Source organism: Amblyraja radiata, chromosome 4 (assembly GCF_010909765.2).
Source record: "Amblyraja radiata isolate CabotCenter1 chromosome 4, sAmbRad1.1.pri, whole genome shotgun sequence".
In the NCBI taxonomy this organism is placed as follows: Eukaryota; Metazoa; Chordata; class Chondrichthyes; order Rajiformes; family Rajidae; genus Amblyraja; species Amblyraja radiata.
Window position 1 is genome coordinate 57,032,795 of NC_045959.1, and position 26,257 is coordinate 57,059,051.

The following is a 26,257-nucleotide window of genomic DNA, read 5'->3' on the forward strand; positions in this document are numbered from 1 at the left end:
CTATTCAACAGTTTATGTTCTTAAAAACAGAATTAGGTAATTCAGCCCATCGAGTACAGACAGAACCTGTAGTGAGGTTCGAACACGGGTCTCTGGTGATGTAAGGCAACAGCTCGACCGATGAGCAGCCCTTACTGCAGCACTGTGTCTTTCTTCAATTATAGTGTGACACTAGCTCTCACTTCCACGTAGCTTAGGAAACAATTGTCCTTCACTATCTTTTGAACATTATTATGTTCTTATATTTTGCATGGCAAACCGTGGCTCTGAAAGTTTAAAGAACATGCTTTCCCTGCGGCAAGCCCTTGTATCACTGCTACAACCATGAACAAAGTAATTGCTCGCCTGGCACTGCATACTGTGGCACCACTTACTGGATTGTTATGGTAAAGCATTACTGATCAGCCGCACATACTTTATTAAAGTAAAAGTGAATGGCCTGGATAGAGTGATGCAGAAAGGAGGTTTTCACTTCCCCTTTTTATTCTGGGGCTATGGCTTTTGGTCCTAGGAAGATTCTAGGACCAAAGGCCAGAGCCTCAGAAGAAAAGGATGTACCTTCAGAAAGGAGATGAAGAGGAATTTCTCGGAATTCATTGCCACAGACGGCTGTGGAGGCCGTCAATGGGTATGTTTAAGACGGCAATTGACAGATTCTTGATTAGTACGGGTGTTAAGGGTTATGGGGGGGGGGGGGGGGGGGGTGGGAGGGGGGAGGAGGCAGGAGAATGGGGTTGTGAGGGAATGATAGGTCAGCCATGATTGAATGGCAGAGTTGTCATGATGGGCTGAGTGGCCTCGTACTACTCCTAGAACTTATGAACTATGCTTGTGGAGGAAAAGGGGAAAGTATACAATTACTGCATTGAACACCGTTGCCATCAGGAAGGTGGTACAGGAGCCTGAAACCTGTAATGTCTGCTTCCCTACAGCCTTCAGGCTATTAAACATGACAACAAATATGCTCTGAGCTGCACCAGACTATCATTATTATTGCACTATCTGTTATTTATTGAGATTGAGTATGTGTGCATGTGTATACGCACACTGAACTTTTTTTCTTCTCCCGTTATGTACTATGTTTACATATTCTGTTGTGCTGCAGCAAGCAAGAATTTCATTGTCCTATCTGGAACACATGACAATAAAACACTCTTGACACCATTCTGGTGAATTTCTTCTGTGACTAAGAAAACAAAGCTGACTCTCCTAAAAGGATGATAATCAAGACAGGCAATCGTAGATTTAGTAATATTTAGCATGTTCTTTGCTTTTTTATTGAGCTTTGTGTTTTGAGCCACTATGCTTTTATATAATGCTTTTTAAAAAGTCAGCATAGTACAGCACAGGATTTTCAGTCCACAATATGCTCAGTCTAAAAAAGGGTCTTGACCCGAAACATCACCCATTCATTCTCTCCAGAGATACTGCCTGACCCGCTGAGTTACTCCAGCATTTTGTTTCTATCTTCGCTATAATGGTGTTAAACTAATCTTCCCTGCCTGCATGTGTAGCTAAATACCCCAATTAGTCAAATATGGAAAGTATTCCGCACACCTACATTTTAGTTCACAATATTAATAAGATCATAAGACATAGGTGCAGAATTCAGCCCATCAAGCCTATTCTGGCATTCAATCATGGCCGATCTTCCCCACAGCCATCAGGCTATTAAACTCGGCTCGGACAAAACTCTGAACATTAATAGCCCATAATCTGTGTATTTGCACTTTATCTGTTTATTTATTCATGTGTGTATACATTTATACAATGGTATATGGACACACTGATCTGTTCTGTATTCGTGCCTATTATGTTCTGGTGTGCTAAAGCAAAGCAAGAATTTAATTGTCCTATCATGGACACATGGCAATAAACTCTCTTGAACTCTTAATCTATCTTTCCTTCTCAACTTGATTCTCCTGCCTCCTCTCTGTAACTTGGGCACTGTTACGAATCAAGAACCTGTCAATTTCAGCATTGAAAATACCCAATAACGGCCTCCACTGCCATTTGTGGCAAAGAATTCTACAGATTCACCACTCTCTGGCTAAAGAAATTCCTCCCTATCTCCTTTCTAAAGTTATGTTCTTCAATGAGTTGTGTTTAATTATGACTTTGTAGTCTGATAGCCAAATCGAAGTCAGGGTCATAGAGAAATACAGCACAGAAACAGGCCCTTCGGCCCACTGGGAACATGCCAAGCATCTACACCATGCCTACATTGATCACATTTTATACACCCCAACATTCTCATCAGCTCCCCTGTCCCAGATCCTCCCACTCGCCTACACAGTGGGGAACACATTACAGGGGCTAGTTCACCTACCAACCAGCATTATCTTTTGGGTGTTGGAGGAAACTGGAGAGAATGTGCAAACTCCATGCAGACAACCCCCAAGGACGGGACTGACACCAAGCCTTTTGCATCGAGGTAGTGGCTCATACAAGCTACACCACCGCCACCCAAAGAATAGTCCATTGACAAACACCAATGGCAATCACTCATGACTGATATGGGGAAAAACTCAAATCTAACCACAAATCTTCCAAAAGAACTGTGACAAGGTACCGATGAATTCTATTTATATGATGTTAAACACCCAATTTTCGTGCTCAATTCTCAGTAACCTACTGGCACAAAAGGTATAGTGATTGCTGGGCAGTACAGACTTAGTGAGCCAAAGGGCCTGTTTCCACACTAAAAATCTAAAGTCTACACCCACAACCCCAAAGCTAAATAGAATTACCCCTGTACTTCAAGTGTTTCCACAAATGTAATGCAAAGTTTTCAATAAGTTACAGCCATCTTTTAGTAATACAGCACGGAAACAGACCCTTTGCCCAACTCATCCATGACGCCCCATTTGGTCCATATCCCTCAAAATCTTTCCTATCCATGTACCTGTCCTAGTGTCTTTTAAATGCTGTTACTGTACCTGCCTCAACTACCTCCTCTGCCCGCTCATTCCATCGACCCGTCCCGCTCTGTGTGAAAATGTTGCACCTCAGGTTCATATTAAAGGGCCTGTCCCACTTGGCGATTTTTTTTGGCGACTGCCGGCATCATATCAGGGTCGCCAAAGGATTTTGAACATTTCAAAATCCAGCGGCAACAGAAAAAATGTTGCGACACTTGAAAAAACCTCGCGTCATACGTCATCACGCCATGTCACCGGCGTATCACACCGCAAATTTTTCGGTGACCTGATACGTCGGTCAATGATGCCGACAGTCGCTGAAAAAAAATGGCCAAGTGGGACAGGCCCTTAAATCTTTTTCCCACTCACCTTAAAAACATGTCTTCTTGTTCTTGATTCCCCTGCCCTGGGTAAAAGACTCTGTGCATCCACCCAATGAGTTTGTGCGATCAGTAGCCTTTTCTGGAGGTCACTTGGAAGACTAGAACTGTGACTACCATCAAGCTACGCGCAATCAAACACAAAACATACTTCTAACCTAGATTATTAGGCGTGTAAAGGATTAAATATCAGTAGCCATGCCATTTAAGAATTCTCCTGTCAGATAATTCATAGTTCAGTTACTGAGCGCTTTGAAAAATGCTTTACTTTGTGATGTCACATTAGAGCAAGATTGGACGAGGTTTGTGATCAATGAAATACTGTAGAACAGTACTTCAGTATTCAGTATGAATATAGAAAATCACAATATGGAAACAGGCCCTGTAGCCCACTGAGTGCATCACAAGCATCTACACCAATCCTACATTGACCTCATGTTATACTCCCCAACATTCTCAGCAGCTCCCCGTCCCCTAACATATGAAGAGTGTTTGACCACACTGGGCCTGTACTCGCTGGAGTTTAGAAAGATGAGGGGGGACCTCAATGAAAAATACTGGTTAGTGAAAGGCTTGGATAGAGCAGATGTGAGGAGGATATTTCCACCAGTGGGGTAGTCTAGGACCAGAGGCCAAAGCCTCATTCCTTTAGAAAGACATTCCTTTAGAAAGCAGGAGGAATTTATTTAGTCTGGGGGGGGGGGGGGGGGGGGGGGGGGGGGGGGGGGGGGGGGGTGAATCTGTGGAATTTATTGCACAGCTTAGGAGGTCAAGTCAATGGATACGTTTAAGACAGATTGACAGATTTTTTGTTAGTAAAGGTGTCAGGGGTTACGGGGAGAAGGCAGGAGAACGAGTTTGAGAGGGAAAGAAAGATCAGCCATGATTGAATGGCAAAGTAGACTTGATGGGCGGAATGGCCTAACTCTGCTCCTAGAAATGAACTCACCTACACACTGGGGAAATTACAACAGCCACAAAGGATGTTGGTCATATGGAACGACCCGCCAGGCGAGGTAGTTGAGGCAGGTACTATAGCAACATTTAAAAGTCATTTGGATGGGTACATGGATAGGAAATGTTTAGAGGGATATGGTGAGACAAGCATAGATGGGGCATGTTGGTCAACATGCTTTAGTTAGATAGAAGGGCCTATTTCTGTGCTCTATGACTCAGTGACCCTAACATTTGAGACAATTGAGCTCTCTATTAAAACGGGATTCAACCTCGAGATATTTGCGCTTGAAATGGTGAACTATTTATCCGTGCTCTTTAGAGCTCTGTAATTGTTGCAGAGCATCTTGCAAACTAGATTTGATTAGCTTCGGAGCGGCACAGTGGTAGAGTTGTTGCCTTACAGCACCAGAGAAACTGGATGAACCCGACGACGGGTGCTGTCTGTACGAAATTTGTATGTTTTTCCGATGAACGCCTGGGTTTCCCCAGGTGCTCCGGTTTCCTCCCACACGCCAAAGATGTGCAGGTTTGTAGGTTAATTGGCTTCTGCCACATGTCCCAAGAGTGTAGGATAGAACTAGCGTACGGGTACTTGCTGGCTGGTGTGTACCCGGTGGGCCGATGGGTCTGTTTCCACACTGTAACTCTAAACTAAACTAGCAAGTCTGGGTCATGACATGATCGAAGAGCAGTAGAAATCATGGGAATGAGGGGAAGCAGTGAGAGGGTCACACAGACCGCCACAAGGTCAGGACTTCTTTAAAGCGGCCATACTTGGAAGAGATTTTGCAATTGAGCATTAAAGTGGAAACATGAAAGTCTGCCGAAGCTGGAATCTGGAGACAAAATTAAAAAAAACTGCTAAAAGGACATAAGAGGGCCAGCCAGCATCTGTAGAGAGAAATGAACAGTCAACGTTTGGGTCAAGACACTTGCCAGGGGAGCAGTTTATCAGATTATAGCGTCTGCAGTGTTTGATGTCTACAGTCTGAGGTTCCGACTGTCTACCTTATTTTCCAGAATAGAAATATCAAATATTAGAGGGCATAACGTCCGTGAGAAGGGCAATGTTTAACGGAGGTTTGTGGGGCAGGCTTTTACAAAGAGTGTGGTGGGTCACTGGAATGTGCTGCCAGGGATGGTGGAGAAGGCAGATACAATAGTGGCATTTGGATAGACTTCAGGCACATTTTAGTTTTAGAGATTCAGCATGAAGACAGGCCCTCACCCAGGGAATGAGGCTCTGCATATTGCCTTCATGATCTTATCTCCATCATCAAAGACCCCTACCACCCATCGCATCACATATTCTCCATCCTGCCATCTGGGAAGAGGTACAGGAGCATTAGCTGCAAAACCAGCAGGATGCTCCTCAGCTTCTTCCCGCAGGCTAGAAGACTGATAAACGGACTTTGCCCCCTGCCAAAGTATCGCGGACCAACCACCAACCTGGACACACTGCAGCAGAGCCACTGTCGTGCCGCTGCCTATCGGAACGCCTGTTGATGTTTAGTAGAGAGTAGAGTGTTTAATTTGTTCATGATGATATATGTATTTTTATTTTTATTTATTTTTTACTGCACACTGAATGGACACTGGTTGAGCAACGTTTTTTTGTTTTCTCTCGGTATGCGAGTACTCAGGAAAATGACAATAAAGATATACTTGATACTTATACACCTCCATAAGGTCACCCCTCATTCTAAATATGAAACAGTACTACAGTGTCCCATTTGTACAATGGGTTAGAATGTATGTGGCACAGGAGGGAGCACTGTGGACTCACCAGTTTAAATCTTGTTGAATTTCATAAATGTATAGTCAAAATCTGGCAATTAAATCAGTCATTTTCACAATGTTGGAGTAACTCAGCGGATCAGGCAGCATCTCTGGAGAAAAAGAATAGGTGCCGTTTTGGGCCGAGACCCTTCTTCAGTCAGCGCCTCTACCTCACAGTGCCAGAGACCCAAGTTCAATCTGTGTGGAGTTTGAACGTTCTCTGTGACAGCGTGAGTTTCTTCCGGGTGCTCTGGTTTCTCTCCGCATCCCAAAGATGAGTGGGTTTGTAGATTCATTGGCCCTCTAAATTGTACGGTGTACAGGGAGTGGATGAGAAAGTGGGATAACTTAGATCTAGAACTCTTGACGATTAACCCGTGTAACTGATGATCTCCTGAGGATCAGGGCTCACAATACTGAATTACGCTGATTCTCAATTCTCCCTCCAGGTCACAAACTACCCAGACCTGGAACCGCGTTACCCAGACAGGGAACACAAGTTATTTATGATAACAAAGGAGGACAGAGTGCTGGAGTAACTCAGTGGGCCAGGCAGCATCTCTGGAGTACATGGATGTTTCAAGTCGGGACCCTTTGGAATCTTAATTACCATAACACGTCTACTGTACAATGAACATACCTTTCTCCTACTATCCTGTCGCCTTGTTCCTTTCCCCTCTTTCTTCCAGTCATCTCCCATGTCTCAGCTTCGAGTCCCATTTTCCCTATTATCCCCCTCTTTCCCACCCATCCTCCTCATCCGTCTACTCATTATCCTTTCTCCAGCTTTACATTCCACTCTCTTCCTTATTTGATGCCCTTTTGTTTCCCTTTCACTTCTTGCCTTTGTTACTATCTCCACCCATTTGCTAAGTAATCACCCATCCTCACCTGTATCCACCTATCACTGAGGGTCTGAAGAAGGGTTCCGACTCAAAACGTTACCCATCCTTTTTCTCACAGGTATCAGAGGTTGTGGTACAGGTGTCAGAGGTTATGGAGAGAAGGCAGGAGGACGGGGTTAGGAGGGAGAGAGAGAGATCAGCCATGATTGAATGGCGGAGTAGAGTTGAATGGCCTAATTTTATCGTATTCCTTATGACCTCCTAAACTCCTTATACTGGAGTTTAGAAGGATGAGGGGCAATCTTATAGAAACATATAAATTTATAAAAGGACTGGACAAGCTAGATGCAGAAAAAATGTTCCCAATGTTGGGCGAGTCCAGAACCAGGGGCCACAGTCTTAGAATAAAGGCTGAGGTGAGAAAAAACTTTTTCACCCAGAGAGTTGTGAATTTATGGAATTCCCTGTCACAGAGGGCAGTGGAGGCCAAGTCGCTGGATGGATTTAAGAGAGTTAGATAGAGCTCTAGGGGCTAGTGGAGTCAAGGGATATGGGGAGAAGGCAGGCACGGGTTATTGATAGGGGACGATCAGCCATGACCACAATGAATGGCGTGCTGGCTCGAAGGGCCGAATGGCCTCCTCCTGCACCTATTTTCTATGTTTCTATGACCTTGTCCGGATATCATCTCAACCCGTTGAGTTACTCCAGCACTTTGCGTCTATCTCCACCTATCATTCGCCACTTTCTGTCCTACACTCCCCCTTGCTTCACTTTACCAACTTTATCTCCTCGGCTCCACCTGTCCCAACCCAAAATGCAGTGTATTCATTTCTCTCCATGGATACCGCCTGACCCGTTCAGGCACTTTGTAAATCCAGTGGCCTTGAGCAAAATACAGTCTTTTGGGGGCTCCTGATTGCTGTACAACTTTTGGTTTCGTCCTTCAACAGGCAAACCGTAAACCAGCACCTGCAGTTCCTGATCTCTAAATTCAGATCGTTTACATGGCTCTTACCTGAAAGATGCACCTCCTCCTCCTTCCCTTTTCAATTTTTCCTCAGTCGAGGCACGCACGAGAATGCTTGAGCTCCCACTTGCTTGTACGGCTGGTACTTTCACCACTGAAGTCACAGCACCTGAATGCAGAAAGCAACGTATGCCATTCAACCCCAAACCACATCAGAGCCAAATAGCAGTTCATGGATAACATTCATAAGTCATCGGAGCAGCTTTAGGCCATTTGGCCCATCGAATGTACCCTTTCACTCTCAACTCCTTCTCCTCATTACCCTGGACACTGTTACTAATCAAGAATCTGGCAATCTTCATCTTAAAAATACCCAATGACGGCCTCCACAGCTCCGTCTGTGGCAATAAATTCCACAGATTCACCATCCTCTGACTAAAGAAATCCCTCATTGTTTCCTTTCTGAAGGTATGTTCTTTTATTCTGAGGCTGTGCCCTCTGGTCCAACTCTCCCTCCAGTGAAAACATCCACTCTATCCAGGCCTTTCATCCCGGTAACCTAACTGGTAATGTAGAAAAAACAATGCAATTATCTCCACAAGGACCCCCGTAATTATGTTTCAAATTATAATTGGATATAAAGCTAGATACTAAAGACAGAACCATGGACCTGGAAAATAAAAGTAAATTGGTCAAGGGGAAAGGTTTAAAAAACAGAATATTTAAGGAGTTCCCATTCCTCTCCAGCACAGTGGCGCCACGTTAGAAGCTGCTCTGTCAGTGCCAGAGACACGGGGTTCGACAAAGTGCTGAAGTAACTCAACACAACACACAGAATGCCGAAGTAGCTCAGCGGGTCAGGCAGCATCTCTGGCGAACATGGATAGGTGACATTTTGGGTTGAGGCCTTTCTTCACACGCCACGACTTCTCTCCCAATTTCCTCGTCACATTAGGGGGCGGCATGGGGAGTTGTTGCCTGACAGTGGCAGAGACCTGGGTTCGACCCCAACTACTAGGGGTGTTGTCTGAGTGGAGTTTGCAGTTTCTCCCCGTCCCCATAAAGTTTTTCACTGTAATTGGTACACGTGATAATAAACTAAACTGAATCTGAACACGTGGGTTTATTCCGGGTACTCCTGTTTCTACCCACATCCAAAGGAGACCAGGTTTGTAGGCTAAATGCCTTTCATAAAAAATGGTAACTGTCCCTAGAGTGTCGGATAGTGCTAGTGTACGGGGTGATCACTGCTTGGTTCGGACTCGGTGGGCCAAAGGGCCTTTTTTCAATGTATCTCTAAAGCAAGGTTCGAAATGTCTACATGGCGGCACGGTGGCGCAGCGGTAGAGTTGCTGCCTTACCGCGAATGCAGCACCGGAGACCCGGGTTCGATTCCTGTCTGTACGGAGTTTGTACGTTCTCCCCGTGACCTGCATGGGTTTTCTCTGAGATCTTCGGTTTTCTCCCACACTCCAAAGACATACAGGCTTGAAGGTTAATTGGCTTGGTAAATGCAAAAAATTGTCCCTCGTGGGTATAGGATAGTGTTAATGTGCGGGGATCGCTGGTCGGCGCGGACCAGGTGGGTCGAAAGGACCCGTTTCCGCGCTGTATCTTGAAACTAAACTTGCTCTATGACACTATACACACACACACACAACTTATTTGGTAAAATATTGCCGAATGGATTGCGGACACCTCCTTACCTGCTTGAACCATTTTGACATGGATTTGCGCTGCAGGCATGGTCATGTGGTTCGGAGGTCTTTGTGTCTGTTGCAGGAGGTTTACTTGGGTTTTGCCAGGTACTCCAGCCTGCTGAACTACCTGCAAAGGAATTGAATCATGACTAAAGGCCGGGTAGATCAGAGAAGACAAGAGTCAAGAGTGTTTTATTGTCATACGTCCCAGATAGAACAATGAAATTCTTACTTGCTGCAGCACAACAGAATATGTAAACGTAGTATATGATAAACAAGAGGAAATAAAAGTTCAGTGTGTATATATATCTATACACATACACACATACTCAAAAAACAAACAATAGTGCAATAGTAATAATAATAAAATGTAGTTCAGAGCTTATATGAGGTTGTAGTGTTTAATAGCCTGGTGTAGGGAAGAAGCAGTTCCTGAACCTGGACGTTAGTTTTCAGGCTCCTGTACCTTCTTCTCGATGGCAGGGGTGAAATGAGTGTGTGGCCAGGATGATGTGGGTCTCTGATGATGTTGGCTGCCTTTGAGGCAGTGACTCCGATTAATCCCTTCGATGGTGGGGAGGTCAGAGCCAGTGATGGACTGGGCAGCTTTCAACACTTTCTGTAGTCTTTTCCACTCCTGGACGTTCAAGTTGCCGAACCAGGCTATGATGCCATCAGTCAATATGCTCTCTACTGTGCACCTGTAGAAGTTCAAGAGGATCCACTTTGACATACCCAATCTCCGTCATCTTCTTCACACAGAGAGTGGTGAGTCTGTGGAATTCTCTGCCTCAGAGGGCAGTGGAGTCCAGTTCTCTGGATATTTTCACGAAAGAGCTTGATAGGGCTCTTAAAGATAGTCAGGGGATATGGGGTGAAGGCAGGAACGGGGTACTGATTGTGGATGATCAGCCATGATCACATTGAATGGCCTACTCCTGCATGTATTATCTATTCTCAGGACGTAGAGGCGTTGATGTGCTTTCTTTATAATTGCATCAGTGTGCTGGGTCCAAAAGCATGTTGCAAACTCTGCCTTCGACACAAGTCATGTTAAGAGCGTTTTATTGTCACATGCCCCAATCATGCCCAACCGATCAAGATCGTGCTGTAATTTTGCACCAATGCAACAGAACATTTCCAACTCCCTGCTTCTTCAGTCAACTGCCTTGAAAGGTATGAAACTTTAGTCACGTTAATCAGCCGCTGATGGGCCACAGCCATACCCCGGCTGCAAGCCTGTCTCAGCTCGCCCAGCATGGTACTGGGAACCACCTGTAGAGGGAAGCAGCCGATCTCCACCCCGCTCGTCCCCGAGGACTAGGAACCGGAGAGGGGGAGGGAGGAGGGAGTTGGCGACGGCAGCAGATGCTGGACAAAGGGCATGTAAGAGTCAGGCATCTTGCGTTCCGCACCGTCAAGGTTGGATGCGGGAGGCGCCCCCGGGGCATAAAGGCTGAAGGGGGCCGGGCAAGGAGAGGGACGACAGTTCGCTGGATGACCGGACGGAGGTGACAGCTGCTTTTATGGCACAGCTGAAGCTGGGACTATGAAAAATGCGTCAAAACCTGGCGACTTGCATATGGGCTCAACGGGCTTTTTCTATGCATGCATTCTGTACGTAACCAGGGATTGTACTTGTGTATGGCAATAAGCACACTTCCAGATTCAGGGACAGTTGCTTCCCAGCTGTTATCAGGCAACTGAATCATCCTATCACAAACCAGAGAGCGATCCTGAGCCACCACCTACTTCATTGGAGACCCTCGGACTATCATTGATCGGACTTTACCTGGCACTAAACGTTATTCCCTTGATCCTGTATCCGTACGCTGTGGACGGCGTAACTGCAATTATGTATAGTCTTTCCGCTGACTATCTAGCACGCAGCAAAAGATTTCATTGTACCTCTTATGTACCACGTGACAATAAACTAAACTCTATGTGCAAACAAAAGGAAATTCACTGTACCTTGGCACATGTGATAATAAAACACCAAAGAACCATTGAATTTGATTACAATGATCTCTAAATCCCCTTTCCTACACTTCCACGAGCAGTTCTGTGCAATGGTGGAGGGGGTAGTACGTACCATCTGTGCCTTGGCCTGCAGGGGCGTTGCCTGCTGTGCAGCACTAGTCACTGTGACCGCCTGTGTGACCTGCCCTGGGTTAGGCGGCTTGGCTACTCCAGAGGCAGATGCAAGTGCAGTAGCTGGAGTGGCAGGTTTTTGTAGGCACTGCTGAATGAAGGCCTGCGGGTTTGGCGTCTGCTTCCTTAAGGCAGGTAAACTTCGCTGCAAGGCAAAAAAAGTTTCCATGAGACATCATTCTTTATTGAGATCAAGTTGCATAACAGTTGTACATCACCTTGGGGCAGAACAGCTGGTAGAGTCAGAGACCCAGCTTCGATCCTAACCTTGGGAGCTGTCTGTGTGGATGTCTCCTTTGGCCCACAAGCCTACGCCAACCATCGATCACCCGTACACACTAGTGTTGTTCTGTTATCCCACTTTCTCATCCACACCCTATGCACCAGGAGCAATTTACAGAGGGCCAATTAACCTCCAAATGTAGGTTTGCGGGATGTGGAGGAAACCGGGGCACCCGGAGGAAACCGACAAAGTCACAGGGAGAACATGCAAACTCCATGCAGACAGCATCCTAGGTCAGGATCGAACCAGGGTTGTTAGCGCAGTGAGGAAGCAGCTCTACCCTGCACCACTATGTCGCCCCATTGAGGCCTGGATTTATAGAAACCTATGATCGATATACACGAGCTAATAACCTCCAATACAACTGGGGAATTTAAACTCCATTTATTAAATACGTATGGAATAAAAGAATAAAATGTCAGAAGATTTCCTTCGCCAACGCCCAAAAGTGAAACAGAAGAAAGTTCTGACAACCTCCCACTTTCAAGGACACATTTAGTTAGTTTAGTTTATTGTCACATGTACATAGGTACAGTGAAAAGCTTTTTTGTTGTGTGCTATCCTGTCACCAGTCAGCGGACCATATATGATTACAATTGAGGCAGTGTTCAGATACTGGATAAAGGGAAAAACATTTAGTGCAAGATAAAGTCCAGTAAAGTCCGATTAAAGTTAGTCCAATGGAGTAGATAGCAGCTCAGGACAACTCTAGGTGATGATCAGATGGTTCAGTTGCCTGATAACTGTCCTGAAATCTGGAGGTGTCTGTTTTCACACGTTCTGAACCTCGTGCCCGAGGGTAGAAGGGAGAAGGAGTGGCCAGGGTGCAACTCGCCGACGTCCCAACAGTTCACAAGGTGGCAGCAGTGAGCTGCTGCCAAGGCAATTCGGGATGGGTAGTGATCACTGGTCTTGCGAGACGGCCACAACCAGTGCATGAATAAAGAAGCTAGAGGCCTTTTTACGTATGTAATTATATTAACATTGATACCTTGCCAATTAACTAGAGAGAAAATGAAACTACGAGCTTTGCAACAGCCACAAGATAATGTGCTCCACAGACTAAGTGGATACATCAACTTTAATTAATCAATTTTCAGCTTTGGAATTTAGTTTGGTTTAGAGCTAGAAAATGAAACAGGCCCTTCGGCCCACCGAGTCTGCACCAAACAGCGATCCCCACACATTAACACTATCCTACACACAGTAGGAACAATTTACATTTATACCAAGCCAATTAACCTATAAACTTGTATGTCTTTGGCATGTGGGAGAAAAATGAAGATTTCGGAGAAAACCCACGCAGGTCATGGGGAGAACGTACAAACTCCCTGCAGACAGCATCTGTTGTCAGAATCGAACCTGGATATCTGGCGCTATAAGGCAGCAATTCTACCACTGTGCCACCGTGTCGCACGTGTGTGAAGGAGTCTTGCGGGCAACTTTTAAGGCCAATATAAGACTCAACAATTTTAAGAACTTGATACTTGAAAACTACAAGGTGGTGACAGAAAGCCCCTAATGTTTATGACAATGGAATAACACAGAATCAGTGAGAACGGGTGGTCAATGGACAGTATGGACACAGTGGGCCGAAGGGCCCTTTCCCATTCTGTATTTTTCATATATAAAAAAACACAAGCATTCAATAAGCAAAGATTCTTCAGACGGGTACTAATGGCTATAAGCAATGTCACAAAGTGGTTACCTTGAGAAAAGGCACAAGGTAAGGCTGTGGGGAAGACTTGAGCTCTTGGTACAGCTGGCTTGTGAATTCCTCCGCTTCCAACTTCCCATCCTGATGGAAAACAAAGCACATTTCAAGACTGGAATTAATAGGGCAATGTGGTCACAGATGCTGGAGTAACTCAGCGGGACAGGCAGCATCTCTGGAGAGGAATGGGTGAAGTTTCGGGTCGCGGCCCCATCTTCAAACTCTGGCCTCGACCCGAAACGTCACCCATTCCTTCTCTACAGAGATGTTGCCTGTCCCGCTGAGTTATTCCAGCATTTTGTGTCTATCTTCGAATTAAACCAGCATCTGCAGATCTTTCCTGTACAATGTAGTCACAGAATGACCTGAAGCCAACGACACACGAAGTGCTGGAGCAACTGAACGGGCCAGGCAGCATCTCTGGAGGGCTTGTAGAGGTGTATAAAATCATGAGAGGAATAGATTGGGTAGATGCACACTCTTGCCCAAAGTTGGGGAATCGAGGAACAGAGGACATCAGAAACTTAGGTCAAAGATGGAGACTATTTAACATATTTCATCCACACCTATGCGGTGTGATCCATACACCCAAGTCCCACTTCCCAGCTCTCAGCTCACGACCCTCTGGGTTACAGTCCATCATGTGTTCATCCAGAGACTTGTTATGAAGCAAATTTCAGCCTCAATCACCTTAACAGTACCAAAATTTGAAGAATTAGAAGAAAATTAGAAAAAAAATTAGAAGATTGCGGGGGGATCTATAGAAACTTACAACATTAATGGGTTGGACAGGCTAGATGCAGGAAGATTGTTCTCGATGTTGGGGAAGTCCAGAACAAGGGGTCACAGTTTAAGGATAAGGGGGAAATCTTTTAGGACCGAGATGAGAAAAACATTTTTCACACAGAGAGTGGTGAATCGGTGGAATTCTCTGCCACAGAAGGTAGTTGAGGCCAGTTCATTGGCTATATTTAAGAGGGTTAGATGTGGCCCTTGTGGCTAAAGGGATCAGGGGGTATGGAGAGAAGGCAGGTACAGGATACTGAGTTGGATGATCAGCCATGATCATATTGAATGGCGGTGCAGGCTCAAAGGACCGAATGGCCTACTCCTGCACCTGTTTCTATGTTTCTAAAACCCTGGCCAATTTTGAAAACTATTCCTCAACTTTAGTTTAGTTTAGCTTAGAGACATAGCATGAAAACAGGCCCTTCGGCCCACCAAGTCTGGGCCAACCAGCAATCCCGGTACACTAGCACTACTCTACACACTAGGGACAATTTACAGACGCCAATTAACCTACAAATCTGCATGTCTGTCTTTGGGATACGAGAGGAAAGCAGAGCACCCAGGTAAAACCCACATGGTCACAGGGAGAAAATACAAACTGGAAAACGATTCCGATCCGAAACGTCACCCATCTTTTTTCTCCAGAGATGCTGCCTGACCCGCTGAGTTACTCAAGCATTTTGTGTCCATCTTCGGCGTAAAGGAGCATCTACAGTTTCTTCCTATACAAACTCTGGACATCCAGCAACGGTAGTCAGGATTGAACCCAGGTTTACGGCACTGCAAGGCAACAACTCCACCACTGCGGCATCCTTATCCTTCTCCGCATCACCTCAAAACTACAGCCTTTGAGGTTTGGGCGTGGCAAATTAAAGGTGACACAATGACGAGAGAAATGGCTGCCCTCTTGCGGCCCAATTCAAATGAAATTACCCTGGGAGAGGGGAGAAGAGGGAGTGGATGGGGTGAGGCTTTTAATCAAGGACCAGTCTCACCACGGCCACTCCCTCTTCTCGTCTCCCATCAGGGAAAAGGCACAGATGTGTGAAAACGCGCACCACCAGATTCAGGGACCGTTTCTTCCCAACTGTTATCGGGCGTCTGAACCATCCGACCACAACTACAGTGCGATCCTGAGCTACTACCTACCTCATTGGAGGCCTTCAGTCTATCTTTGATCGGACTGGACTGGACTTTATCGTGCACTGAACATTATTCCCTTTATCCTGTATCGGTACCCTGTGGACGGCTCGATTGTAATCACCTTGCGTCTTTCAGCTGACTGGTTAGCAGATGAAATAACGCTTTTCACTGTACCTAGATACGCATTACAATAAACTAAACACAACATTTTGAAAGGGGAACAATATTTAAGGGAATATTTCTTACCAGTAGTTTCTGCACCAAAATTTTCACATTGTTGGACATCTGCATTGACTGGGACCCACTGGAAGCAAGTTTAATTAATGTTGCAAGAAAGTTCTTGCATTTCTTCACATTTTCCAACGTTTCCTACAAAAGGGGCCAGAAAGCAAGATGAGCACAAGGACAAAAGGCGCTCACAGACTACTCAGTCTTGGATTCCCCCACCAGTGTGTAATAGACCCCAATGATCATAGCAAATGAACATCAATACAATATGCCCCAGCATTCAATGTAACAAGCCTTGTCAGTGTCATTTAGTTTAACTTGGCATCATGTTCGGCACTGACACTATGGGCCAAAGGGGTTGTTCTATGTTCTGTCCACAGAATAATTGCAAGCCTTTGTGTCATCTTTGTGTATTCAAGAAAACTATTGAGTGAGCACAAGTAACTGGAGTAAGTGGGTCACCATCGATCACCCGTTCACACTAGCTCTATGTTATCCCACTTGCTCATCTGCTCCCCACACATTAGGGGCAATTTACAGAGGCCAACTAGTTTACAAACTCACATGTCTTTGGAGTGTGGGAGGAAACCGGGGCACCCGGAGAAAACCCACACGGTCACAGTGAGAATGTACAAAACTCCGTACAGACAGCACCCGTGGTCAGGATCAAACCCGGGTCTCTGGCGCTGTAAGGCAGCAACTCTACTGCTGTGCCATGCCAATATATGGTTACGCGGCCCTCTACACTTCAGAGCCTCAAATATTTACTGGCAGTGTCCCCAAATATCGAAGAACATCTTGTATCTGTGTTCTGTGCCTGTCAACTCCATACCCATGAGGATAGCTTGTCTCCCACCTAGTGCCTTCTCATTTGTGCCAAAATCAGAACTGAACGTACTCCAATGGACTTGAGCACACTGCAATAGGAGGTCTCTGACAGAAAATTGTTTTCGTTTCGAGATACAGCATGGAAACAGGCCCTTCGGCCCACCAACTCCACGCTGTCCATCGGTCACCCATTCACACTAGTTCTATGTTATCCCACATTCTCATCCACTCCCTACACACTGAGAGGCCATTTACAGAGGGCCAATGAACCTACAAACCCGTACGCCTTTGGGGCATGGGAGGAAACCCACACGGTCACAGGGAGAATGTGCAAACTCCACAGACAGCGAGCACCCGATCCCAGTCAGTATCGATCCCGGGTCTCGGGCGCTATGAAGCATCAGCTCTACCGGCTGCACGACTGTCACCCCAGTTTATACAGGAACTCAAAAGCAAGGATCAGCCACACTAGCTGCTGAACCACACGGCCGATCTGAATTTGGCCTCAATCCTTGTCTCTTCCTCAAACGGTCCACCTTTTAGGTGGCATGTCATGTCACAGACCCCCAGGATTGAACAAGTTGGAGCATCGCTTATGGTACAGGTCACCCCATTGCAGGAAGGATGTGGAGGCTTTGGAAAGGGTTGCAGAGGAAGCCCAGATTAGGTCCCCTTGGGATGAGGGGGCCATGCTGCATCTCTACACGAAACTAAACATAGAAAATGTGGCATGCTTTGCAAAAGGCAAGCATAGATGAACAACACACAGTGGCAAAAGGAAGTGTCCCAGACTGTTACACCGTCACCTACCACCCATGCCCCAAGCAAATGATCAATTAATCATTCAAAACTTTGGTTTTATATCAATCAATCGAGACATTGGTTATATAATCTTACCGGTGCAGCACTGGTTTGTACAACTCGCACGGCAGCCAAATGATTTACAGGCGTTGATTGTTTTGCCGCTACTATTGACGGGGATTTTGTTGCAATGGCTCCAGTCACAGGCTGCGACTTCATAACATGGAGAGAATAATTAGAACCCGACACAATTGCTCAGCTGTTTAATGACACTTTTTATTCCCTTAATAAATCCATAAGCTGCAAAATAAAAACCACAACCCTGTTCTGGGTGGAGAATGCAAGGGCAGCATTACTTGCCCACCCAAATTATTCTTCACGAGTCTTCCCGAGCTTACCTGACGTTAGCGAGTCTTCCCGAGTACCTGCCGTTAGCATTACGAGCCACTAAGAAACGTCCACGAGCTCTGAAGTACCCACTACGTTCATTCTACATGCTTACCACGAGCTTGATTTTTTTTTTTTTAAACTCGGGAGAGCACTTGAATGAACTAGTACAGTGGGACAGGGCTTTAAATCTCTTTGCATTTGGACAGGTTCGCGGATACGAAGGTTTAAAGGGATACGAGCCAAACGCAGGCAGTTGGGACTAGTATAGATGGGGCATGTTGACGGCGTGGGCAGGTTGGGCCGAAGGGCCTGTTTCTGTGCTGTGTGACTGACTCAAAGTCAAGATTGTGTCCAACACACACAATCATACAATTGTTACAACATGAAAGGAAGCCGTTTGGTCCATCAAGTCTATACTGGCTCAAGATCAATTGTGTCACTGCCTTTGCACAAGAGCATTGCAAGTTTGTGTGCCCATCTATTAGTCCGAGGGGTCTAGACCCAAATCGTCTCATAGCCATGTTCTCCAGATATGCTGCCTGACTGGCTGAAGTACTCCTGCACTGTTCATTTTTTGTAGATCAGCATCTGCAGTTCCTTGTTTCTACATAAAACAAGATTAATCAAGACTCAAGATTCAAGAGACAAGAGTGCTTATCGACTCTGAGAAAGAGTCCAGACCAGAAAGGTTACTTATCCATTCCATCCACAAATACGCCCTGACCCTAAGTTACTCCAGTACTCTGCCCTTTCAAATGCTGTGGGGAGGAACTGCAGATGTTGCTCCAGTACTCTGCCCTTTCAAAATGTGTGGGGAGGAACTGCAGATGTTGGTTTAAACAGACAGAGAAACACAAAAAGCTGGAGTAACTCAGCGGGTTAGGCAGCATTTCCGGAGAAAGGGAATTCATTTGTCCTAAGTACCATCCATATCTCTCGTTTCCCTTTCCACTGACTCTCAGTCTGAAGAAGGGTCCAGCCCAAAACGTCACCTATACTTTTCTCCAGGGATGCTGCCTGACCTGCTGAGTTACTCCAGCATTTTGTGTCTGTCTTCCTTTCAAAAGCCATGTTTGATTCTGTCTGCTCAGAGTTCACAGGCATCGAGGAACAGCTTTGAGCTACATTCATGCTGTAAACCAGTTATCAACCTGAGGCCACCTCGTTCAAATCTCCTCTCAATCGTCTTTGCTACCAAAATCCCTCCTTCCTGGTACCATCTTGTAAACCTGCACCCATCTCCAGGCCCTTCACATCCATCCTCGAGTGCTGCTGCCAGAACTGGAAGCACATGGTTGCTTATACAGCTGAGACAATTTCCCTGTATTTGCGTCACTTCCAAATGCCAGGCACTCTCTCGCATGCTTTACAAACTGTTCTCTCATCGCACACTGCCCCCTGCTGACAGCATCCAAGAAGTGCCTGAAATAACCAAGGCAATTCAATTTTTTATTTCAAAAATAAATTTTTACTAGAATATTTTTCTTTTTTCTTAAAAATATAAACATTGTGGCGCAGCGGTAGAGTTGCTGCCTCACAGTGCCATAGACCCGGGCCCGATCCCAACTGCAGGTACTGTCTGTACGGAGTTTGTACTTTATCCCCGTGACCGTGTAGGTTTTCTCCGGGTGCCCCGGTTACCACCCACACTCAAAAGACGTACAGGTTTGTAGGTTAATTGGCTTTGGTAAAATTGTCACTAGTGTGTAGGATAGTGTGAGGGTAGGGGGATCATTTGCCGGTGCAAACTCGGTAGGCCAAAGGGTCTTTTTCCGAGCTGTATCCCCAAACTAAACGAAAACAGAAACGGTGCAAAAACTCTTCCTACATTCCCAGTGTCTATATCCCCACCAGACTCTGGCTCTCAATGTCCAGCAGCGGAAGGACCTTAGACCTAGCGTTGGCTGCACCAAGCTTCAGTGCGTCCCTCAGCATGTACACCTGCAGTCTGGAATAGGCCAGTCAGCAACATTCCCTGATTAGTTAGTTAGGTTCATTGTCACGTGTACAAAGGTACAGTGAAAAGCTTTTGTTGCGTGCTAACCGGTCAGCGGAAAGACTGTACATGATTATAATCGAACCGTCCACAGTGTACGGATACATGATAAAGAGACTAATGTTTAGTGTAAGATAAAGTCCAGTAAAGTCTGATCAAAGATAGTCTGAAGGTCCCCAATGAGGTAGATAGTAGTTCAGCACCATTCTCTAGTTGCTGGTAGGATGGTTCAGTCGCCTGATAACAGCTGGGAAGCAACTGTCTCTGAATGTGGAGGTGTGCGTTTTCACACTTCTGCACCTTTTGCCTATGGGGAGAGGGGAGAAGAGAGGTGGGAGCGGCCAGGGTGCAACTCATCCTTGATTATGCTGATGGCCTTGCCAAAACAGCGTGAAGAGGAGGTGGAGTCAATGGAAGGGAGGTTGGTTTGTGTGATTGTCAGGGCTGTGTCCACAATTCTCTGCAATTTCTTGCGGTCTTGGGCGGAGCTGTTCCTAAACCATGCTGAGGACCCTAGACTGTGGTCATCCCCCTCAGAGCCTTGGCGTTGGGTGCACAGAGCTTCAACGAGTCCCGCAGCACATACTGCTGCAGTTTGGAATGGGCCAGTCAGCAACATTCCCCGATGGACGTCTCGCTGTGCTGGGAGACCAACAAGTTTCAGGAAGTCCAAAGAACGCCTTTCACAGATTTAAACTTTGCCAATACGGTACTGATCAGTGATCATCCCACACACTAACCTAGACACTCGGGACACATTTACAACTTAGAGGCCAATTAACCTACAAACCTGCACATCTTTGGAGTGTAGGAGGAAACTGGAGCACCCCGAGAAAACCCATACAAAACATACAAAAACGACGTACAGAGAGCATCAGTAGTCGGGATCGAACCAGGATCTCTGGAGCTGTAAGGCAGCAAATCTACCGCTACGCCACTGTGCCGAGTTGATGAACTTCCGACAGCCCGTCTCCAAATGTGACCATGGGGACAGCCTGTAAATCAGAGTCCTCTCTCCTCTCTTATGGAGCTGTTCGGGATAAACTGTGACAAGGACTGCATCCTTCTCCAGACCTTTTTTACAAATCTACACTGCAAAGAGGTGGCCAACCATTACCTCTCCAAGAATCCTTGAACTGCCTGGACGTGGAAGCCAATGGACACAGAGAGATGGGGATTATTGCAGAAGAGTACCACCAATGAGTTGGGCTGAATGGCCTGTTTCCATGTTGTGCTATGCCATGACTACCCTTTAAGGATTTATACATCTGTATTCCCCATTCCTGCACAAACGCGCTAGTTCGACTAACTGGTTTAGATTTAGGTTTCTTATTGTCATGTGTACTGAGGTACTGTGAGAATATTTTGTTTGATCGCCATCTAATTAAATCTGAATATACTATTTTAAGGCGAGGGGGAAAGACGTAGGAGACCAAGAGATAACTTTTTTTTATCACACAGAGGGTGGCGGGCGTATAGAATGAGCTGCCAGAGGAGGTAGTAGAGGCAGGTACTATCGCAACGTTTAAGAAACATTTAGACAGGTGCATGGATAGGACAGGTTTAGAGGGGCATGGGTCAAACGTAGGCAAGTGGGACGAGTGTAGATGGGGCATGATGGTAAGCATGGACAAGTTGGGCCTAAGGGCCCGTTTCCCCGCTGTATCATTCTATGGCAATAAATGAAGACTATCAAGCCAAACTAAAGTGCAACAGGTGGAGCAAACAGAAAGATACCTGATTATTTAGGAAAGAACTGCAGGTGCTGGTTTATATCAAAGGTATAGACATAAAATGCTGCAGTAACTCAGCGGGACAGGCAGCATCTCTGGGGAGAAGGAATGGGTGACCTATTCCTTCTCTCCAGAGATGCTAGATACCAGAGTATGGTATTTTCTTAGAATATGGTCTCATATTTTAAGTGCATAACCTAGCTTACCTGTATTAAAACCTATACATATATTAATATTTAATGTGAAAGACTACACCTCTTCCGTCTTATACTGTGGCAGGGGAGGGATTTTTTGAGAGAAAGTGGGTCTCAAACTCACATAGAAACATAGAAAATAGGTGGAGTAGGCCATTCAGCCCTTCGAGCATTCAATATGATCATGGCTGCTCATCCAACTCAGTATCCTGTACCTGCCTTCTCTCCATACCACCTGATCCCTTTAGCCACAAGGGCCACATCTAACTCCCTCTTAAATATAGCCAATGAACTGGCCTCAACTACCTTCTGTGCCAGAGAATTCCAGATTCACCACACTCTTGTGTGAAAAATGTTTTTCTCATCTCGGTCCTAAAAGATTTCCCCCTTATCCTTAAACTGTGACCCCTTGTTCTGGACTTCCCCAACATCGGGAACAATCTTCCTGCATCTAGCCTGTCCAACCCCTTAAGAATTCTGTAAGTTTCTATTCTTACTCGTGCTAAATGAAAGCCCTTTCGCTGACAGATCTAATTCACATCTAATGATCGCAGTTGGAAATAAAGCAGAGCACCACGGCAGAATTAAGAATTAAAATTTTTATTATAATTTGATACACTAGTCAGCGGTACAACATAGTAACAGCCCCAAAGTGCTGGAGTAACACAGCAGGTCAAACAGCATCACTGGAGAAAAAGGATAGGAGACGTTTCGGGTCGAGACCTTTCTTCAGAAAAGAAGAACGCCTGAAGGGTTCCGACCAGAAACGTCACCCATACTTTTTCTCCAGAGATGTTGCCTGACCCGCTGAGTTACTCCAGCACTTTGTGTCTATCTTTGGTATAAACCAGCATCTGCAGTTCTTTGTTTCTACAGATTTCTCTAACTTCAAGTTATCCTTGCATCCCCTCACTCTCACTCTCTCTCACATCCTCGTTGACATACCAGTTTTACTGTCATTCTGTTGAGTTCCTCTGTTTGTATACTCATTGTCACCTATCCCACAGCCAGGCACGTGCCGTTGGGGTAGGCAAGGTAGGCACTGCCTACCCTGACTCAAATTATAAAATGGCAATAACTAAATATAAATAGTAAAGGCATGGGAGAATTATGCCTATCTAAGAGATCGATCTCTTAGGTAGGCATAATATCCGTGCCTTTCATCCGCAGCGCTTGTAACCCTTGGGAAGCAGCTCGGGTGGCTGTGAGCTGCCGCCGGGCCGGACAGCAGAACCAGCTGCCACCTCAGCGCCTTCTGCCAGCCCCCGCTCTCCTCTGGCAGCTCTCCGCCTAAAAACTTCTCTCCTGCCGCTCGCTGGCCTCACTCATGTCCCTCAAATCCTTAAATTCCAACAGCGCGATTGAGGTTACTCGGCTGTGGGAATTTAAGGATTTGCAGGAAGTGGCTGACATGAGCGAGCGGCAGGTGAGAGGTGTTCAGAGGGAGAGCACTGCCAGAGGTGAGCGTACCGGCAGAAGTGACGGCCAGTTCTGCTGTTGGGTCCCGGCGGCCGGTCGCAGCTTCCCGAGCTGCTTCTATCCCCGGCTACAGTGCAGTGGCTTCGCGCCCGGAGAGTAGCGGCAGCGGTGAGTGAGTTACTGGCATTATCCCTGACCCCCTCCTTCTCAACGCTCATGCCCTCCCTGCAACTTTACCCCTGGCACAGACTCTCCACACGCTGTGAAAGGAACTCTCCCCCCAATTGGTCCCTTGAACAAGTGTTGTCATTCAATAAGTTGACAACTGATTCAACTTTTCCCTGTACTCCCGTTTTTCCCACCCTCTCTCCACCTGCCATCACCCTTCACCCCCCACCCATTCAGTAATTAAGAATAAAGGAGACTAGGAAGCCATGGGCAAATTTAATTGCTACTGTTTTTATTTTTACGGAGTGAACAATCTGCGCATGCACGGTTTGATTTTTTTTTTTTTAAAAGCCGACTGAATGCCTACCCTGAGTAATTACTCATGGAACATTGTGGACTCCATGTTTCCATGATTATCTCTACTTTTTGCGTATATTCCATTCATTTCTCCCAAGTACCATCAACATCTCGTTTCCCTTTCCTCTGACTCTTAGTCCGAAGGGTCTCGACCCAAAACATCATCTATTCCTTTTCTCCAGAGATGCTGCCTGACCCGTTGAGTTACTCCAGCATTCCGTGCCTCTTTGGTGCAAACCAGCATCTGCAGTTCCTCTCTACACCCTACACCTGAGCATCTTGCCTGTATACACCAATCCCACGTGCCCACATTATGACCATATCCTTCGATGTCTTTTGGATTCAAATGCTTAATGTAACATTTCCACAGTACATTTCTCACCTGCACTAGAGTGATGCGCTGTGGTAGAGAGTTTGTCTGGATTGGAGCTTGCAATTGGTTTGTCTGCTGGGCAGCCGGTGGCTTCATTTGATTGGCAACAGTCTGCGTTCGAATTGTCTGGCAGAAGACCAAGAGAAATACAAAATATTAAAGTAGTTAACAACAGAATGGAACATAGAACAGTACAGCACAGGAACAGGCCCTTTGGCTCACAACATCCGTGCCGAACATGATGCCAAGACCATCTTATCTGCATGCACAAGATGGTAGAAGAGGGAGTACCCAGGGTGAGACAGGTCTTTGGTTCCGCTGGTGGCCTTGCCGAGGCCGTGTGAAGTATAGATGGATTTATACAATTAAAAGTAAAAAAACACAAAATACTGGAAGAACTCAAGTGTGTCAGGCAGCATCTGTGGAGAATCACATTGCTTCTGTCCATTGAACATAGAACAGTACTGCACAGGAAGTGGTCCTTTGGCCCAATGTCTGTGCTGGACACGATGGCAAAACTAACTCATCTGCCTGAACATAATCCATATCCCTTCACATCCATGTGCCTATCCAGACCATATCTGCCTCCACCACCATCCCTGCCAGCACCTTCTGACCACCCTCACCGTTTAAAAAAAAACTTTGCACATGTCCTTTATGTGCAATGTGACGAATAAAACTGATTGTATTGTATTGTGTTGTATTAAACCTCCACCTTAAAGCCATGTCCTTTATCCTGTATCTGTACACTGTGGATGGCTTGATTGTAATCATGTATAGTCTTTTAATGGACTGGATCACAAGCAACAAAAAAGCTTCTCACTGTACCTCAGTACACGTGACAATAATAAAACTCATAATAAGCTATACTATCTCAGCTTACTTATTTCCACCCTGAGAAAAAACGGTCTGATCGTCTACCCTGTCTATGCCCGTCATAAAAATATATGCTTGTCAAGTCTCCTCTCCGGACTCGAGAAAACAATCCAGATCTGTCCAACCTCTCCCTGTAGCCAGAGCTGCCAAGTTTTGTCAGAGCATTTCAGTATACTAGTACCTGAAAATCAGTATTTTGCTGAGGAATTCAGTATTTTTACGCGGTGCCATTTTGCTGAAAAAAATGTTGTTTTTCATGTGCGGTCATACCCATGTAAGAGTACAAGAATGCATAACTTTGCTACCAATTGACATGTCTTCTACGCACCTTACTTGACAGTGCATTCATTGCCATCTCTTTGTATACTTCTGTTTGAATGGCTACTTCCTGCTTTTAGCACCAGATGATGATGTAGAAGCCATTCTGGAAGCCTTCCTCTTCCTCCCTCCCTCTCCCTCCCTCCCTCTCTCATTCCCTCCCTCCCTTTCTTATTCCATCCCTCCCTCTCTTATTCCCTCTCCCCTTCTCCCTCCTTGAACAGTCTGTGACCCATAGCACTTTGGCCATAGCACTAAGTGTAAAGGCAATAGCGCTCCAGGTGGTAGCGCTATAATTAGAACCCATAGCGATGTTCGTTTAAATTCCCACGGGCTAAACTGACAGCGCTGTTTAAACCTGGACCGGGACAGGCATATCAAGCTTACATAAATAATCATCCAGATCTTGAAATTTAAAATACTATTAGATTTAATCTGCTACAATTTTTAGAGTTGCAGTATGACTTTTTATATCCTTGCATTTTTTAAGCAGCAAGATGAAACAGGAAGTCGGGCCGATTTAAAAAAAATCCGTATTTTACAAAGCAAATCCCTACATCCGTATTCTTATCACATTTCCGTACAAAATACGGAAAATCTGTACTAGGCAGCTCTTTGTAGCTAATACCTAACCCAGTCAACATTATGGTAAACCTCTTCTGCACACTTTCCAAAGCGTCCACATCCTTCCTAATATGGGGCGACCAGAATTGTGCACAAACTCCAAATGTGTTCGAAACAGAGACTTGGAGCTGCAATATGATTTCCAATTAGTGGTAGAGTTGCTGCCTCACAGCGCCCGAGGCCCGGGTTCGAACCTGACTACAGGTGCTATATGGAGTTTGCACATACTGTGTGCGTTTCCTCCCACATTCTAAAGATGTGCAGGTTTGTAGGTTAATTGGCTTCTGTAAATTGTGTAGGATAAAACGAGTGTATTGGCA

General features: G+C 45.8%; 1 protein-coding gene across 1 annotated transcript in view; it reads right to left on the reverse strand.

The window, feature by feature from the left end:
* The window catches only part of taf4b (TATA-box binding protein associated factor 4b), a 77,465-nt gene that overhangs the window by 45,630 nt on the left and 5,578 nt on the right, over positions 1 to 26,257 (reverse strand). The window contains exons 3-9 of the mRNA XM_033019494.1: positions 24,129 to 24,245; positions 17,586 to 17,702; positions 15,879 to 16,001; positions 13,695 to 13,784; positions 11,645 to 11,848; positions 9,559 to 9,679; positions 7,901 to 8,021 (exon numbers count right to left, since the gene is read on the reverse strand). Of these exons, the coding sequence (XP_032875385.1) occupies positions 7,901 to 8,021; positions 9,559 to 9,679; positions 11,645 to 11,848; positions 13,695 to 13,784; positions 15,879 to 16,001; positions 17,586 to 17,702; positions 24,129 to 24,245 (893 nt within the window). The remainder of the gene's footprint in view (positions 1 to 7,900; positions 8,022 to 9,558; positions 9,680 to 11,644; positions 11,849 to 13,694; positions 13,785 to 15,878; positions 16,002 to 17,585; positions 17,703 to 24,128; positions 24,246 to 26,257) is intronic.